General features: G+C 44.4%; 1 protein-coding gene across 1 annotated transcript in view; it reads left to right on the forward strand.

Moving 5' to 3' along the window:
- The window catches only part of LOC139159241 (uncharacterized), an 89,251-nt gene that overhangs the window by 20,471 nt on the left and 50,631 nt on the right, over positions 1-18,149 (forward strand). The window contains exons 5-8 of the mRNA XM_070736588.1: positions 14,076-14,137; positions 14,330-14,352; positions 15,999-17,739; positions 17,984-18,101. Coding sequence (XP_070592689.1) covers positions 14,076-14,137; positions 14,330-14,352; positions 15,999-17,739; positions 17,984-18,101 — 1,944 coding nt within the window. The remainder of the gene's footprint in view (positions 1-14,075; positions 14,138-14,329; positions 14,353-15,998; positions 17,740-17,983; positions 18,102-18,149) is intronic.

Here is an 18,149-nt window from a genome sequence, read left to right on the forward strand (position 1 = left end):
TATAAAATTTCCTCCCTGAGGTACAGTATACTGGTTGCTCTTGGATGCAGACCACAGGAGTGAAGTTGGCTGCCTTACAGTTTCTGGCCTAATGGTGCTACCATGTAATACATCCTTGGGAGCCATAGGAAACCAGTCTTGGGATGTAGAGAGGTTTTGATTTCCACAGAGAGTCACCCTTAATAAAGATGATTGTGTCATTCTTCAAATTTTGGGCTCTGAAAAATTAGAGGTAAGTGGCCTTCAATCTGATGTAAATGTAGTTCATAAAATCATCTGCCATAATGTTTTGTGTTGTATCCTGGAATGGCTACCTTGTAACGCTGTAAATAGTTTGTTCCTCTTTTCCAGCGCTGTCTGAGCCCAAGCAGGAAGTCGCTCCTGATTGGCTCAGACGCGGCCGGCTCTCGCTTTGGCGGGAACCGCAAATGTATAAAAGAAGCGGTTTCTCCCTGCAGAGCCAGTCGGTACTCGCTGAATTGTCACTTTACCTTGCTGAGCTGTCACTTGTTCTCTGAGCTGAATAAAAGTACCGATTGCTCAAAACCCTGTCTCTGGGTCTACTTCACTGGTGACGAACGAACGGAAGAACTTCGCGTGCAACATGGACAAAATCCAAATCGGCCAGGCTCCAGAACTCTTCGATTCCGAGAAAATGACATGGGACGAGTACATGGCCACCTTCGAGATATTCCTCGAGGCGGCGGGAATGCAGGACGCCGGAGCCGATCGCAGACGGGCTATTTTTCTCAACTACTGCGGCGCAGAGATCCGTAGACTTGCCCAAACTCTCACCGAACCAGAACAAGCAAGAGCCACAGCGTGGGACGTCCTTCAACAGAAACTAGCGAGCCATTTTAAACCAACCAGACCAGCCATGGTTTACCGGCATCAATTTCACATGATGGCTCAGAGAGAAACCGAGTCAATCAGCCAATTCACAACGCGGCTTCGAACGGTACTTGCTCAATGCAAGTTTCAAGACCCGGAAGCTCGCCTTACCGACGCCTTGGTTTTCGGCATGAAGAGCAACACGGTGAGAAACAAACTCCTCACCGAAGAAGAGCCGACGCTACAAACCGTAATTAAATTAGCACAGACCGCGGAAGCAGCCGACGCAGCGGCAAGAGAATTAAAGGAGCACGGAAGGCGAGAAATCATTGCCAAAATCAACGCCGAGTCTCCCAGCGCCGTGGGAACAGACGACCTCAACCAGCCGACTAGAAACGGGGACGACTGCCTCCTCCTGCAAGACCAGCCGAGACATCCTAGAGCTACTCACCCAGCCCCCTGCGCGGGCTGCCGGGGAAATCACCAGCGCCATCGATGCCCCTTCCGAGACGCTACTTGCCACCGTTGCAACCGGAGAGGCCACATCGCCATCGCATGCAGGGCAACGGCACCAGAAGAAACGTTTGCCACACAACAATACCAGCGACCTCAAAACCAACCCCCCCAATCGCGAGAAAGGAGACCGTTCCGCAGCTCGGGTCAAAGGAACTACTCAAGCGCTAACCGCGACTACAATAGAGGTAACTCTAAATTTTCCGTGAATAACACGGCAACCAAAAAGGGGGCTAAAATTGTTATCTCATTGTTACTAAATAACCAGCCTTGCTCAATGGAGCTGGATACGGGCTCGAGATATACCATCATGCCCTGGGAAAAATTTAAACTATACATGCCTAATGTGTCTAAGGCTGACTTAACTCAAACCTCATTGGTGATCAGAGACTTCCAAGGGGGGGTAATCTCGGTCCTGGGAACAGCAAATGTACCTATTGCCTTTAAGAATGTGAAATGTACCCTTCCCATGCTTATTGTGACGGGGGCCAAACACTCCCTGCTGGGTCTAGCGTGGATGGAACCGTTGGGGATCGAAATTTCGGGTGTGTGTAATGTGAACTGTGATAATATGCCTAACTTTGTGAAAGAGTTCCCTGAAGTGTTCAGCCCCACCTTGGGATTGTATAAGGGACCCCCTATATCTTTCTCTATCGACCCCAAGGTCCCACCGGTCAGACTGAAACCTCGCAGGGTTCCCCTTCCGCTTCTCCCCAAGCTGGACATGCAGCTGGACAAACTCATTAGTCAAGGTATTTTGGTCCCTGTGGAACAGGGGCCATGGGAAACTCCCATAGTGACACCATTGAAGCCAGATGGCTCTTTAAGAGTTTGCGCTGATTACAAATCAACCTTGAATAAGGCACTCCAACACCACCCCTACCCCATCCCGGTCGTGCAACAACTCTTACACTCCCTGGGGGAGGGGAAAAGGTTCGCAAAGATCGACCTGGCCCAGGCTTACCAGCAGCTTCCGGTCGATGAACAAACAGCAAACGCCCAAACGATTGTAACACACAGGGGGGCTTTCAAATGCACGAGGTTACAGTTTGGGGTAAGCATAGCCCCAGGAATATTCCAGAGCATCATGGAACGCCTATTGTCAGGGGTAAATGGGGCAATCCCATATTTTGATGACATCTTAATTGCAGGGGAAAACCAGGGACAAGTGAACAAAAGAATAAGGGAAGTACTTAAGAGGCTACAGGACAAAGGGTTACGAATCAAGCCTGATAAATGTGTCTGGGGAACTGACAGTGTTGAATTCCTTGGGTATAAAATAGATAAGGAAGGTATCCACCCCACAACAGAGAAGCTGAGAGCAATTAGAGAAGCCCCAGAGCCACAAGATAAGAATGAGTTGCAGGCATTTTTGGGCCTCCTTAATTTTTATTCCGTTTTTTTAAAGCAGAAGGCAACAGTAGCAGAGCCTCTCCATCGTTTACTCCAGAAGGAAGCCCGCTGGACATGGGGGGAAACTGAACGTGAAGCTTTTTCTCAAATAAAAAATTTAATAACTTCTAAAAGTGTAGTAGTCCAATATAGTGCTTCACTACCCATTAGGCTCACGTGCGACGCTTCGCCATACGGCATAGGAGGAGTCTTAGCTCACGTTCTACCGAATAAGACAGAGGCCCCAATAGCATTCTTTTCAAGAACCATGACCAGCACAGAGAGGAATTATAGCCAGTTAGACAAGGAGGCTCTAGCATTAGTGGCAGGGGTAAAGAAGTTTCACAATTACATTTTTGGGAGAAGTTTTGAGCTAGTCACTGACCACAAACCCCTACTAGGCCTGCTAGCCCCCAACAAGCCCACTCCACCTTTTATGTCTCCAAGACTAATCAGATGGGCCCTTTTCCTCTCAGGGTATCAGTATGAGCTCACCCACAAGGGGGGGAAGGAAATCAATCATGCAGACGGCCTCAGCAGATGCCCCATAGCAGACTTGGTAGAAGACCCTGTTCCTGCCACAGATGTGCTAATGATAGAACTCGAGGAAAACCCACTAACCACAGCAAAAGAGGTAGCTGCACACACGCAGCAAGACCAAATCCTTAAACAAGTGGTGAACTGTGTTCTAAAGGGATGGCAAAATGATATTGTTAAACCTGAATTGTGTGATTTTAAGAACAAAAGGCTTGAATTATCATATGTAAAAGGTTGTTTGCTGTGGGGGGATAGAGTGATCATCCCCAAACGCCTAAGGGAAAAGGTACTCAAAATGTTACACGTGGGCCATCCTGGGATTGTCAGGATGAAGAGCCTAGCAAGGGGGCATTTATGGTGGCCAGGGCTTGATGCTGATATTGAAAGTTGGGTTTCAAAGTGTGACCCGTGCCAAGAGTCTAGGCCCAGTCCCCCCAAAACAACTCCGGCTGAGTGGGAACAGCCTGCTGGCCCTTGGTCTAGGATCCACATTGATTTTGCTGGCCCAGTGGGGTCTCAGTACTTCCTAATAGTGGTTGATGCTTTCTCCAAATGGTTGGAAATAATAGCAATGAACAACATAACCACAAGTGCCACTATCAAGGTATTAAGCAGACTGTTTGCATCCCATGGTTGCCCTGATCTATTAGTGTCTGACAATGGACCACAACTAACAGCCAGGCAATTCGAATTATTCCTAGATGGCCTAGGGGTCAGACATGCCCTCATCTCGCCTTACTCGCCCTGGGCTAACGGGTTGGCAGAACGTTACGTAAGGGTGGCAAAGGAGGCATTGCACAGGTCAGGCCCTGGAGATGTGCAACAGAACTTGGACCAATTCTTATTAACCCAGCACATTACCCCTAACTCGCACACACATGTAAGCCCTGCAGAGTTATTGATGGGGAGAAAGTTGAGGTCACCATTAGACAGGTTAAATCCAAGGTTCTGTGTGAATAATAACCAAATGTGCATGAAACCAGAAAGAGAAATGTATTTGGGTCAAAATGTATATGTAAAATGTTTTGATGGAAATGTAAACTGGATGAAGGGAATTATTGTTAAGCAAAACGCACCCAAGACTTATATTGTTAAACTGGAGGATGGTCGTTTGTGGAAACGACACATAGACCACATTCGGAAACGAACTGAAAACCAATTGCAACAACCCGCTGACTCGGACTTTCCCCCTTCAACAGACTTTTGTACATTGCCCGAACTAAGAAACACGCAAAGAGACTTATCGGGCCAGGGGGAACCATCCAGCGACGCCGAGCCATCCTCGTCCTCCGAGGCCTTCGTTGGGCCCGCCAGGCCAAGTCCGCCGCACCGGGAGAGCAGCGGCGAGCCATCGTCCACAGTCAGTGGCGAAGGAGAAAATGGACTGCGCAGGTCAGCGCGAGAGCCTCGAAGGCCTCACCGATTGGACGACTTCGTCACGTGGCTTTCTTGATGGATGAGTCCAACTATGAGGGGAGGGGTGTTGTATCCTGGAATGGCTACCTTGTAACGCTGTAAATAGTTTGTTCCTCTTTTCCAGCGCTGTCTGAGCCCAAGCAGGAAGTTGCTCCTGATTGGCTCAGACGCGGCCGGCTCTCGCTTTGGCGGGAACCGCAAATGTATAAAAGAAGCGGTTTCTCCCTGCAGAGCCAGTCGGTACTCGCTGAATTGTCACTTTACCTTGCTGAGCTGTCACTTGTTCTCTGAGCTGAATAAAAGTACCGATTGCTCAAAACCCTGTCTCTGGGTCTACTTCAGTTTTGCCTGTCAATGAATGTCTCAGCTTCAAACGCAACAACACACAAGCACACAATAGATTGAAACTCAATAACACCTTGAAACTTAACTTCAGAAAATTCGACTTCAGCAACAGAGTGATCAATGCCTAGAATGCACTGCCTGACTCTTTGGTTCCTTCCCCAAACCCCAAAAATTTTAACCTTAAATTACAGTCGACCTCACCCCTTTCCTAAGAGGTCTGTAAGGGGCGTCCATAAATGCACCTACCATCCCTGTCCTACTGTAGTATTGTCCAAATTTATCTATACCTATTTTGGTTTTGTTTATATTTATACCTGTTATCATGTATACGTTTTGACAAATAAATAAAATAAAAATATGTCCTTTAAATAATAAATTTAGGGGAAAATATCCCGCCCCCTTGCAAACGCCTTAGGTAGAGAGGGGACAAGAGTGTTTTTCTTCTGCTATCAGATGGCAATTAGATAGGCCATATCGGTGCCAGAAACGTGCCTAATCCAGGAGTTAAAACCATCGAGTACCGAATTACTAGAAGAGATCGGAAGAGAGAAGAAACGCGGAGGAACTTCCTCTTCCGGAAGACTCATTGGAGGATGGTGGGGTGCAGAGCGGATCGAAGCATCAGCTGGAAGGTGAGTTGAGGGAAGGGGGGGGGAGTCCGGGAGCAAGTCGGGCTGTTTGGTTTCCTCCACGGCCTGGAAGCAGAGAAGCAACCGGGCTGAAGCGTGTCAGATGCTGGTGCTGCAGGTTCCTCCCCTGCCAAATTTAATCCCACTGGTGGTGCACTCTGAAACACGTGGCTGCAATTTTCTGCTGGTGGAAGATTGAAAAATTCTCAAGTTAAGGTTGATTCTCTGGGAATGGCTTCCCTCCAGGGGTTGTGGGTGCTCCATCACTGGGGGTGGTGGGAGAGTTGGAAGGAACCTTGCGGGTCTTCTATTCCGACGCCCTGCACAAGCAGGAGACCCAATACCATTTCAGGCAATCGGTTAATTGTTCTCAGTGTCAGGAAAATTCTCCTTAGTTGTTGGCTGCTTCTCTCCTGGGTTAGTTTCCAACCACTGCTTCTTGTCTTGCCTTCTGGTGCATTGCAAAATAAGTTGACCCCCTTCTTCTTGACCCCTCAAGTGTTGGAAGATGGCTGCCATGTCATACCTAGTCCTTCCTTTCACTGGACTAGACATACCCAATTCCTGCAACTCTTTATATATTTTGATCTCCAGCCCCCTAATTATCCCTTCTTCTCTTCTCTGCCCTCTATAGAGACTCTATTACACTTTTTTTAAAATAGTGTCAATGAAAACAAGTTGCAGTAATCCTAAAGGTGATCTTTCTAAAGCATTATAAATTAATACTAATACTTCACATGATCTTAAATCTAGCCCTCTCTTAAGGCAGTTTTTGCTTTTGTGGCCCCTGCAATCACACTGTTTGCTCTTTTTAGGGGATTGTTCACTACGATAGGACTCCAAGATCCATCTCACAGTTACTGCTATTGAACTAGATTGTATCTATTCTGTACCTTGCCATTTGGTTTTTCTTCGCTAAGTGTACAACCTACTTTTTCTCTCTTTAATTTCATTTTGTTGGATAAGGCCCAGTGTTCAAATCTATAGATAGTCAAGTCCAAAGTCCACAAGGAAAGTCTGAATTTTACAAAATGGTATCAGAAGAGGCAGTTAAAAATGAGGGGCTAATTGTGAGAAGAGACTAAGAGGGATTGAGAATATACCTACACAAATAATATATTCAAAAGGAAGAAAATGAGTTGGGGAAGTTATTAGTACAAAAATAAAAGAAAGGGGGGGAAAGGTTAAGAGAGTAGAATTGGAAGGGAAATATTTACAATAATGGAATATTTGAGAGATTAAAAAATAATGGATGATTGACGGTGGAATGTCATGTAATTTTTTATGAATTATTTTATTATACCTAATTTTGTTAACAATATTAGCTGTGTATCAGTTTGTATAATTAGTATAAGTATTTTAGTTAAAAGGTATTTTAATAAGTTAATTTATATTAGTTTGTTATTTGATGGACTGAATTATATTGGAAAGACCCTATTGGTCTTTCGAAAGGCCGTGAAGACCCGGCTTTGCTGGCAGGCCTGGGGGCTGTGAATACTACCACCTTTCACGGCCAAACTGTATTGATTGGATAGATATGTGTGTTAGGTCTATTGGATTGAGCATAAATTTATATTACAGGATTTTATGGTTTATAATTTTAGAGTATTATAATTTTAATATTTACTTCTTTCTACTATATTGTATTGTTTTATGTTTTTGTAAGAAGCCCTGAATCCTATGGGATTGGACAGCAAATAAACAAACAAACAAATACAGTGATCCCTCGATTTGCGCGTTCTCGATTAGCGCGAAACGCTGCAACGCAGTTTTTCAAAAAATATTAATTAAAAAATAAGTCCGCGTTTTTTTTCCTACACCACGGTTTTTCCCGCCCGATGACGTCATACTGATTGCTGATTGGCCAAGGAAGCCGGTGAGAGGAAGGAAGGAGGGAAGGAGGGAGAGAAGGGAAGGAGGGAAGGAAGGAGGGAGGGAGAGAAGGGAAAGAGGGAGGGTTGCCATTGCCATTGCCGCCAGCGCTGCCCCAAGAAAGCCGGTGAGAGGAGGGAAGGAGGGAGGGAGAGAAGGGAAGGAGGGAAGGAGGGAGGGTTGCCATTGCCATTGCCGCCAGCGCTGCCCCAAGAAAGCCAGTGAGAGGAAGGAAGGAGGGAAGGAGGGAGGGAGAGAAGGGAAGGAGGGAAGGAGGGAGGGTTGCCATTGCCATTGCCGCCAGCGCTGCCCTGTGGGTAGCGGCGAGGAGCCCGGAAAAATCACCATTGCATTGCCAGCCTCCGAACTTGCGTCGCTCCACCTTCTGCGCATGTGCGGCCATGGAACAAAGGGCGCGCATGCGCAGATGGTGTTTTTACTTCCGCATCCAGTATAACGCGGAAATCGGTTAGCGCGGGAGGTCTTGGAACATAACCCCCGCGCTAACCGAGGGATCACTGTAAATAAATAAATTGAACTAATTGAATTAGTTATTAACATTGACAGGGAAAAAAAGAATAAAGAAAAGGGAAATATATTAGACTCTAGTGGGTCAATTGTTGGAAAGATATATAATTTGGAAAATTATTACCCTTTTTTATAAGTTTGTTTTATATAAGATTTGTATTTGTATTTCTCTCTGTCACAGAAAGGATGTTCAAATGGTGTTATTCCTGTGTCTGCATCTATTAGTGCTTATGTCCAGTATATTTGGCGTCAGCCTGCCAGGAAAGCAGTCAAAGGTGTCTGCGAGCTATGACTGATGTGACCATGCTAGAGGATGGGAACCTGGCTGCTTGTAGGGAAGCGAGCGGCTACTAGCATCTTGGCTATGTCCTGGTGAGATCTGGTATCTGCCGCTGGAATCCTTTCCTGCAAGTCTTGTAACAAGGTTGTTAGCTCTAGAAAAGAAGGAAGCCAAAGTGGCTGCCCTTACGGCCCAGGCGCCCGTCTGATGATTCATGACGAGGATCTGCTCAAGTCTCTTGTCCTCCAGCCATAACAGCTCTGCTGCATCGCCAGGAAGATTGGTGGGAGATAGGAGAGCCGTAACTGCTGGAGCGCTGAGTGTGGGAGCTAATTTTGGGGCAACGGTAAAGAATTAATTAATTAATTATTAATTAGATTTGTATGCTGCCCCTCTCCATAGACTCGGGGCGGCTCACAGCAATAATAAACATGTTGTGGTTCAGCCTGGGACCCCTCCGGGAATGGCTGATTTGCTGTCGGTGTCCAGCTCAGAGGCTGAGGACCAGGAGGGGCAGACTGATGAAGACGCTGAATCCCAGGCTGAAGATGAAGGACAGCCAGAGTTCCACCAGGGGGAGCTCTCCCCAGCAAGCAGCCTGGATTCCCTGGGGGAAGATGCTAGTGACTTCATAGATATGCGACAGAGGAGAGCTAACGAGAGAAGAACGCAATTGGCTAGATATTTCCAGCATTAGAGGTCACAGCTGGGTTTGGGTGTGGTGCTCTTGGGAAAGGATAAAAGGCGGCCCCACCCTTCCTGGCTTGTGGAGTTTTATCTTGGAGATTCGTGAGACCTGTCTGTGAACTTTGGTGGCTACAATCCTGGTTTGTGCCTTGGACTCTTGAAACCTTGGGGGGGGGGTGCCAGCAAGAAGCTTTTGGAATTGACTGGACATCAGGACCCTGTTGTAAAGTATTGTAACCTGTCTGCTGTGAAGACAGGTTTTCCTTTGTGCTTATTTTTTCCTGCTATAAATTACTTTTGGATTTTACCAGAGTGTCTGGCTGTTTTTTCAGTGGGTGTGGAGGTCTGGGAAAACCCAGACAGAACATAAACAATATATAACAAATCTAATAATTTAAAAGAAACACTAAAAGCCCCATTATTAAAAGCAAACATACACACAAGCATACCATACATAACTGTATAGGCCCGGGGGAGATGTTTCAATTCCCCCATGCCTGACAGCAAAGGTGGGTTTTAAGGAGTTTACGAAAGGCGAGGAGGGTGGGGGCAGTTCTAATCTTTGTGGGGAGCTGGTTCCAGAGGGTCGGGGTTGCCACAGAGAAGGCTCTTCCCCTGGGTCCCGCCAAACGGCATTGTTTAGTTGACGGGACCCGGAGAAGGCCAACTCTGTGGGACCTAATCGGTCACTGGGATTCGTGCGGCAGAAGGCGGTCCCGGAGATATTCTGGCCCGATGCCATGAAGGGCTTTATAGGTCATAACCAACACTTTGAATTGTGACCGGAAACTGATTGGCAACCAATGCAGACTGCGGAGTGTTGGTGTAACATGGGCAAACCTAGGGAAGCCCATGATTGCTCTCGCAGCTGCATTCTGCACGATCTGAAGTTTCCGAACACTTTTCAAAGGTAGCCCCATGAATTTCCTATCATTGGTCAAGGATAGAGTCCCTGTTGAAGGGGATTGCCACTGCCCATGGACTGCATGGACAAAGAGGGGTGGACATGGTGTCACCTGGGCCTCCAGCGTACATAAGGAGAAAAGGGGATTGATATCTGACCCAGGAATGGCATAAGGGGCTGCAGCAGAAATGTTGCCAACGTTGCGAGCTTTAAATAAAGAGCAAAAGAGGGTGGATGGAACAGCCCCACCGTTGCTGGGGGTTCTGGGTCTATGCCCTCATCATTGGATAGCTCTATATCAGGACCCCCTTCGTCCTCCTCAGAAGGATTCCTGAATTCTGCCACATAGGTAGATATAGACATATTTTGTCAGTTCTGGTTCTGAGGGTGACTCACGAGAGGTGGCATATTGGCTTGAGGAGCAGTGGCAACAGAGGTTTGGGTTCCCCTCATGAATTGCATGCACTGTGCAATACTCTGAGTAAGAGCTGCTGAGATAATGGCTTGTACATTGTTGGGATCCTGTAAGAATGGAATAGAGGGAAAGGCCTGGACAGACATTGCAGGAGGAGCAGGAGTTTGAAATAAGATGGAAGGCAGAGAATCAGGAGGAGGGGGAGGAGAAAGAGGAGAGGAGTAAAAGAGTTAAAGAAAAGCCCCAAATATCAGTATCTGCCAGTACTAAATGATTAGATCCCATCAGGGCAGAATTGCTGAGAGGTATCCCCCACTCGTGACAGCATGAGATTTTGAAGCCTGGTCACAGATTTTAGTTAAGGCCTTATGCAGCCTAGTTTCAGATTTTTTTGAGGCCTTGCTGGCTTTCGGCCTACCCTTCTTTGTCTTTAAGACACGTTTCCTGGAATGAGCAAATGAGTAGCCTAAGGCACTGGCACCTGGAGAGTTAGATTCCCCTTCAGGAGCAGAGGGCAATAAGGATTGTACCTCTGAGCCTTGAGCCATTTGGTTACTGCCAGCCATTGAAGTAAAGGCCCAGATAAAATGGCTGATGCAAAGCTGTGATTATAAAATGGCTGCCAGCAGTTAAGAATTCGAAAAGGGGGGGAGGCCTTTCCTGAGGGGATTAGCTCTACTCAGATATAGTCTCCTTTTTTTATTTTATTCTTCTTCTCGTTTCTTTTAATACCAATCAGTGAAAATTTTGGAAATTGAAAGAACCCCCCCCCCCCTTGAATCAATTAATTAAATTACCAGTAATTTCTGCTGCTGATGATTATCATTAAGAGCCCAGGCTCAGGCAGTGGCAGGAGTGCTCCGCAGTGAACAAGCACCCTGCCAAGAGCCCCAAGAAACCATAGCTGAGAAATTATTCAGTAAAAGGCAAATTGCTGCCGAGCCCAACTGCCACCGGAGCCAATCAGCTGTTAGGCGGGAAGGAAGCAATTAATCAAAGCCAGGCGCCGAGAAAACCCGAAAATGGAAGAGAGGCTGTGAGGGAAGGACTTACAAAGGCATGGGGGAAGAAGGTACCTCTGCCCAGCTTTGGCTCGTAGAAATAGAAAAAAGGTAGCCGATAAGAGGTTGGCAGGCCTGGGCGGGGGTCGAGCACGGAAAGATGAACCTCCCCTCGCCCCTGAATAGCCCTTCCTGTGACAGCAGCCAGAAGGGAGGAAAAAGCAATTCTTTCTTCTTCTTTTTAAAAATATATATTTATTAAATTTTCCCTTTTTTAAAAAAAGTACATAATCATATTTACAGATGAATCTACATCGTATATCGACATTGTCTTTTATTACTTTTAGATTTCTTGATGTTTTATTTCAATGCTTCTTTTAAGTTTCTTTTTTTTGTCCATTGGTACCATTTTGTCCAGGTTTCATAATAGTCCGAGTCTTTTCGATTATTAAGTTCCATTGTCAATCTGTCCATCTCTGCACAGTGGTATATCTTCTTGATGACCTCGTTGTCTTCAGGTATTTGCGGATTTTTCCAGTTCTGTGCAAATACAATCCTTGCAGCTGTTGTAATATGCAAACTTAAATATTTTACATTTTTAGAATAGGTACCTCTCATAATACCCAATAGAAAAAATTATGGCGTATATTCTATTTTTGTATTTCTTATTTGACACAACCAATTATTTATTTTCTTCCAGTATTTTCTTGTCTCTGGACATAACCACCATTGGTGAAAGAAGGTGCCTTGAGTGTTTTTACATTTCCAACACGTTGGGCTGTAATTTTTGTGCATTTTAGCTATACGTGGGATCAGGAGACTGGTAGTTGTAATGGAAGAGAGGAGAAAGCAGTGAGGTAGATTGAACCACGTGTCCTGCACTGTGGAGGACTGAGGGGAAAAGCGGAGGGATTGAAAGACTACAAGCTTTTATAGTATGGGCTCAGTCCTCATTTGTTGACGGATGAGGTCAACCCACTGACTGCTATCGCCCCCTCTCTGGAGAATGAGTTAAAACAAAATTTTAAAATGTTAGAACATTGGAAGGGAGATATGAATGGGGAGAAGAAATTAAAAACTATGGGCATCTAGAAATGATAGAACTAAACAAAAATGATGAGTAAATATACCAATTGAGGGGAGGGAAAAATATGGCCTAAAATCAAAGGCACAAGAAATAATGACTATTTCTGGAAGTTAAGTCATTGCGATTAATTAGGAAGGAAATTGAAAATTAGAGGTGGTAGGCCCAGGCGACAAAAATAGGAGGATGGATTCAGCATTAGAGCAATAGTAGATACAGTGTTCCCTCGATTTTTGTGGGTTCAAACTTCGCGAATAGCCTATACCACGGTTTTTCAAAAAATATTAATTAAAAAATACTTCACGGTTTTTTTCCTATACCACGGTTTTTCCCACCCAATGACGTCATATGTTATCGCCAAACTAATAATTTTTGCAAATAAATAATAAAAAAATGATTATTGTTAATAAATAATTACGTTTATAAATATCAGGATCATTAAGTGTCTTATTCAAAGGTGAGTACCAGCAATAATGGTGAGTAAATGGTTGTTAAGGGAATGGGAAATGGTAATTTAGGGGTTTAAAGTGTTATGGGAAGGCTTGTGATACTGTCCATAGCCAAAAATGGTGTATTTACTTCCGCATCTCTACTTCGCGGAAATTCGACTTTCGCGGGTGGTCTCGGAACGCATCCCCCGCGGAAATCGAGGGAACACTGTATATCTGGAAGAATATATTTAAAATGTAAATAAAGATAAAGGGAAAGGTATAAGTTTAAGAAATAACTCCAACGCTGAATTTCTTTAATTATTCAATTTTTATGCCGCCCTTCTCTTTCAGACTCAGGTTGGCTTATAGCACTTTTTAACAGAGCCAGCATATTTCCCCCACAATCCGGGTCCTCATTTTACCCACCTCGGAAGGATGGAAGACTGAGTCAACCTTGAGCCAGTGATGAGATTTGAACCGCTGACCTTCAGATCTACAGTCAGCTTCAGTGGCCTGCAGTACAGCACTCTACCTGCTGCGCCACCCCGGCTCTTCTAGTCTGGTATCCATAAAATGGATTATGGTTAGATGTACTCAGGGAAGGGTGAGAGGGAGACAGAAAAAGTAAAAAGGGAGAGAAAGAGGAGGGAAGTAGGAGAGAGGGAGAAAGAAGGTAGCTAGGGAAGAGAGGGAGATAGAAGGAGGCAGGTAGTACAAAATATTGAAGCAAAGCATACTGGAGATAAAAGTATAAAAAGAGAAAACCAAGGATATATGTTCATGATATTTTGGATAGAAATATATAACTATGGATTTCTCGATAATATGGTATATGTATGTATGTTTTGTGTAGGTTTGGTGAGAAAATAAATATTTTAAAAAATAAACGAGGAATCACACATATCTTTGACCTCAAAGAATATAAGTGCTGGGAAAGCTCCATGGATGCACCTTTGAGGGGAAATGCAGAAACTGCAAACCACAGCTGATTACGCACAAAAAGGTCCACACAGGAGAAAAGTCTTAAAAATGCTCCCAATGTGGTAAATCCTTTAGTGAGCATGGCAACATGGTGAAACGTCAGCGGAATCACATGATGTAACAATGTCCAGATTGTGTGAAAGTTTCATTGGAAGCTCCCACCTCATGAGACCACAGAGGACTCACATACGGGAGAGGGGGATTTGAACGAGAAAAATCTCTTTGAAAGTCTTGATTGTGGAAAAAGTTTCAGTGAGCATTTCAGCCTGGTAAAACACCAGAGGACTCACAGTAAAGAAACGCTTTGAAACATTTTAGCTGGTATTCCAGCCTGGTGAAACACCAAAAGACACACACAATAACAGGGTTGGAAGCGACCTTGGAGGTCTTCTAGTCCAACCCCCTGCCTAGGCAGGAAGCCCTACACCACTTCTGAAAAATGGTTCTCCAACATCCTCTTAAAAACCTCCTGTGTTTTTCTAGTGGTGCATCTACAACTCCTGAAAGTAAGGTGTTCCATTGGTTATGTGTTCTCACTGTTAGGAAGTTTATGCAGACATGAAGTTGTAAGTTGCTTCTCTCCTTGGTAAGTTCCATCCATTGCTTCTTGTCTTACTCACTGTTGCTTTGGAAACTAAGCTGACACTCTCGTCTTTATCAAACTCCTCCAGTATTGGAATACTTTTCAAGTTTGTTTTTTAATAATAATAATAATAATAATAATAATAATAATAATAATAATAATAATAATAATAATACCTATGTGTGTTTCTCGGCTGGTCTCTTTAGGGGAAAAAAGCTTGAAAATACAGAAACTCTGGTCGTGAGGGTAAGCCATTAACAACTTCTCACATTGAGAAGAGTTTCTATACCGTACAAGGTTTTTTTCTGTAAAGAGACCATCCGAGAGACAAACAGAGCTGCTAAACTCCAGTACAGGTAAGACGCCCCTCTCACGCCCAACCCCAACCTTCCGCACCCTGCTCCACCTCACCTGCCCTGCCACCCCCCAATTGCGTCCCACCATGACACGGGCCCTGTCTTATCTTCGGGGAAACACGGTATCTACCATTATATATTTGCAGCAGTTCAAGATATATTTGATGATAGTCCTTTGCATTGCTAAGAATGCTTGATTGACCTAATTAAACAACTGGATTTGAATGGATATTTGAACATGGATCTCGATAGTCTTCTATAAAACATAAATAATGTAAGTGATTAGCATTGGGTCATTTTTGATTTTTTCATTGTAATATATACTTTTTTATTTTTTCAAATGATTTCTAATTATTTTATAAACAAAGCTCTACTTTTCTTTACAGAGAAAGAGGATGGCAATAAGAGCACTTGGGACAATTGTAAATCACACGCAACATTGAAAAGGAAAGGAAATCAAGCAAAAAAAAATCAAAATATTTTCCATTTCTTTTGGAAAACCATACAATTCTCCTCCTCTTCCAGAAGCTGTTAGACAAGAGAGAGAAAATCAAGAAAGATTTCAAGCTCAAATAAGCAGATTATGCAGAACTCAAGGATACGTTACATCGTTTTTCCTCCATCAGCAAAAAAGGGAGATATCTTGAAGTCAGTTGAGAGGAAAAGGTCAATAATAAAGCCACGTAGAGCAGACAGGAATGCAGGCCTCTCCCTCTGAGGAAGAAAATGGCTTGAATGAAAGCACCACTAAACAAGGCATTGTCCATATTTTTGATGAACACACTTTTGGAAAACAAGATATTGCAAATCACAGCTGTATATGCAATGAGGAGCTAGACAGCAGAGGAGCCATGCACACCATCTCAATGTAGCAAAAATTGGTCAGAACAGCTCCCTTGTGATTCTTGGAACAAACTACACAAAAGGGAAGCCACAAAAGAACCCCCAATATATTAAGTCTTTAATGAACATGGCAACATGGTGGTACGCCAGAAGACACACATTTGGGAGGAAACATGATTGTGCAGATTGTGTGAACATTTCATTAGAAATTCTCAGGTCATGAGACACTAAAGGATGCAGACACAGCAATAACACAATTTGAATATCCTTTCTGTGAGGAAAATTTCAAAGAGAGAATTCCAGTCTAGTGAAGCACCCAAGGCTTACAAAAAAGAGAAAACATTTGAATGTGATGACTGTGTAAAATAACACAGTCACAATTTCAGTCATGAAACACCAGAGGAGTCACACAGGAGAGAAACTGTTTGAATGCCCTGAATGTGGGAAAACTTTTAGTCGCAGTTCCAACCTGGTGCAACACCAGAGGACTCATTCAGGAGAGAAACCCTTTGAATGTCCTGACTGTGGGAGAAGTTTTAATCAGAGTTCCCACCTGGTGACACACCAGAGGACACACACAGGAGAGAAACCATTTGAATGTCCTGACTGTGGGAAAACGTTTAGTGAGAACTCCAAACTGGTGCAACACCAGAGGATTCACACAGGAGAGAAACCCTTTGAATGTCCTGACTGTGGGAAAACTTTTAGTCGCAGTTCCAACCTGGTGCAACACCAGAGGACTCATTCAGGAGAGAAACCCTTTGAATGTCCTGACTGTGGGAAAAGTTTTAATCAGAGTTCCCACCTGGTGACACACCAGAGGACGCACACAGGAGAGAAACCCTTTGAATGTCCTGACTGTGGGAAACGTTTTAGTGATAATTCCAGCCTGGTGAGACACCAGAGGACTCACACAGGAGAGAAACTCTTTGAATGTCCTGACTGTGGGAAAAGTTTTAGTGATAATTCCAGCCTGGTGAGACACCAGAGGATTCACACAGTAGAGAAACCCTTTGAATGTCCTCATTGTGGGAAAAGTTTTTTTCAGAGTTCTGGACTGGTGAGACACCAGAGGATTCAGACAGGAGAGAAACCCTTTGAATGTCCTGACTGTGAACAAAGTTTTAGTAAGAATTCCAACCTGGTGCAACACCAGAGGACTCACACAGGAGAGAAACCCTTTGAATGCCCTGACTGTGGGAAAGGTTTTAGTGATAATTCCAACCTGGTGCAACACCAGAGGACTCACACAGGAGAGAAACCTTTTGAATGCCCTGACTGTGGGAAAGGTTTTAGTCAGAGTTCCCACTTGGTGCAACACCAGAGGACTCACACGGGAGAGAAACCCTTTGAATGCCCTGACTGTGGGAAAGGTTTTATTAATAATTCCAACCTGGTGCAACACCAGAGGATTCACACAGGAGAGAAACCCTTTAAATGCCCTGACTGTGGGAAAGGTTTTAGTCAGAGTTCCCACCTGGTGACACACCGGAGGACTCACTCAGGAGAGAAACCCTTTGAATGTCCTGACTGTGGGAAACGTTTTAGTGATAATTCCAGCCTGGTGGCACACCAGAGGACACACTCGGGAGAGAAACCCTTTGAATGTCCTGACTGTGGGAAAAGTTTTACTCAGACTTCCCACCTGGTGACACACCGGAGGACTCACTCAGGAGAGAAACCCTTTGAATGTCCTGACTGTGGGAAAGGTTTTAGTGAGAATTCCAAACTGGTGCAACACCAGAGGACTCACACAGGAGAGAAACCCTTTGAATGTCCTTACTGTGGGAAAAGTTTTAGTCAGAGTTCCGGACTGGTGCGACACGAGAGGACTCACACAGGAGAGAAACCCTTTGAATGTCCTGACTGTGGGAAAGATTTTAGTCATAATTCCAGTCTGGTGAAACACCAAAGGATTCACACAGGAGAGAAACCGTTTGAATGTCCTGAGTGTGGGAAAAGTTTTAGTCAGAGTTGGAGCCTGGTGGAACACCAGAGGATTCACACAGGAGAGAAACCATTTGAATGTCCTTTTTGTGGGAAAGGTTTTAGTTATAATTCCAGCCTGGTGAGACACCAGCAGACTCACACCATTGAGAAATCTTTGAAATGTTAATTCTACGGTCATTACTTCAAGCATAAATCAACAGTTATTGTACACAAGGAAATTCACATGAGGCAACATTTCAAGTGTTTAGCGAAATTTTGAATTTCATTTATTAACTCCCATTGAAAATGTAGGTGGGAAATTGATAGATAGATAGTGAATTAATGTCACACACGAATTTTTCGAGGAATTTATGGTAGAAGAAAGATCTGAATTAGAAAGTAAAAGCCAAGAACAACCCTTAATAGACTTAGAAAGCGGAAATGAAGGAACTTCCAAAGATAAAGAACAGGAACAAGAAGGAGTTCTCACTAGTGCGCAGAAAGAAAACAGAATAAACAGAAGACAACTAAGTGGGAATGGAAAGTACGGTGAAGCTACTTTGAATCAATGTAAATAGTTTGAGTTCACATA

The sequence above is a fragment of the Erythrolamprus reginae genome, chromosome 2 (assembly GCF_031021105.1).
Source record: "Erythrolamprus reginae isolate rEryReg1 chromosome 2, rEryReg1.hap1, whole genome shotgun sequence".
Classification (NCBI taxonomy): domain Eukaryota; kingdom Metazoa; phylum Chordata; class Lepidosauria; order Squamata; family Dipsadidae; genus Erythrolamprus; species Erythrolamprus reginae.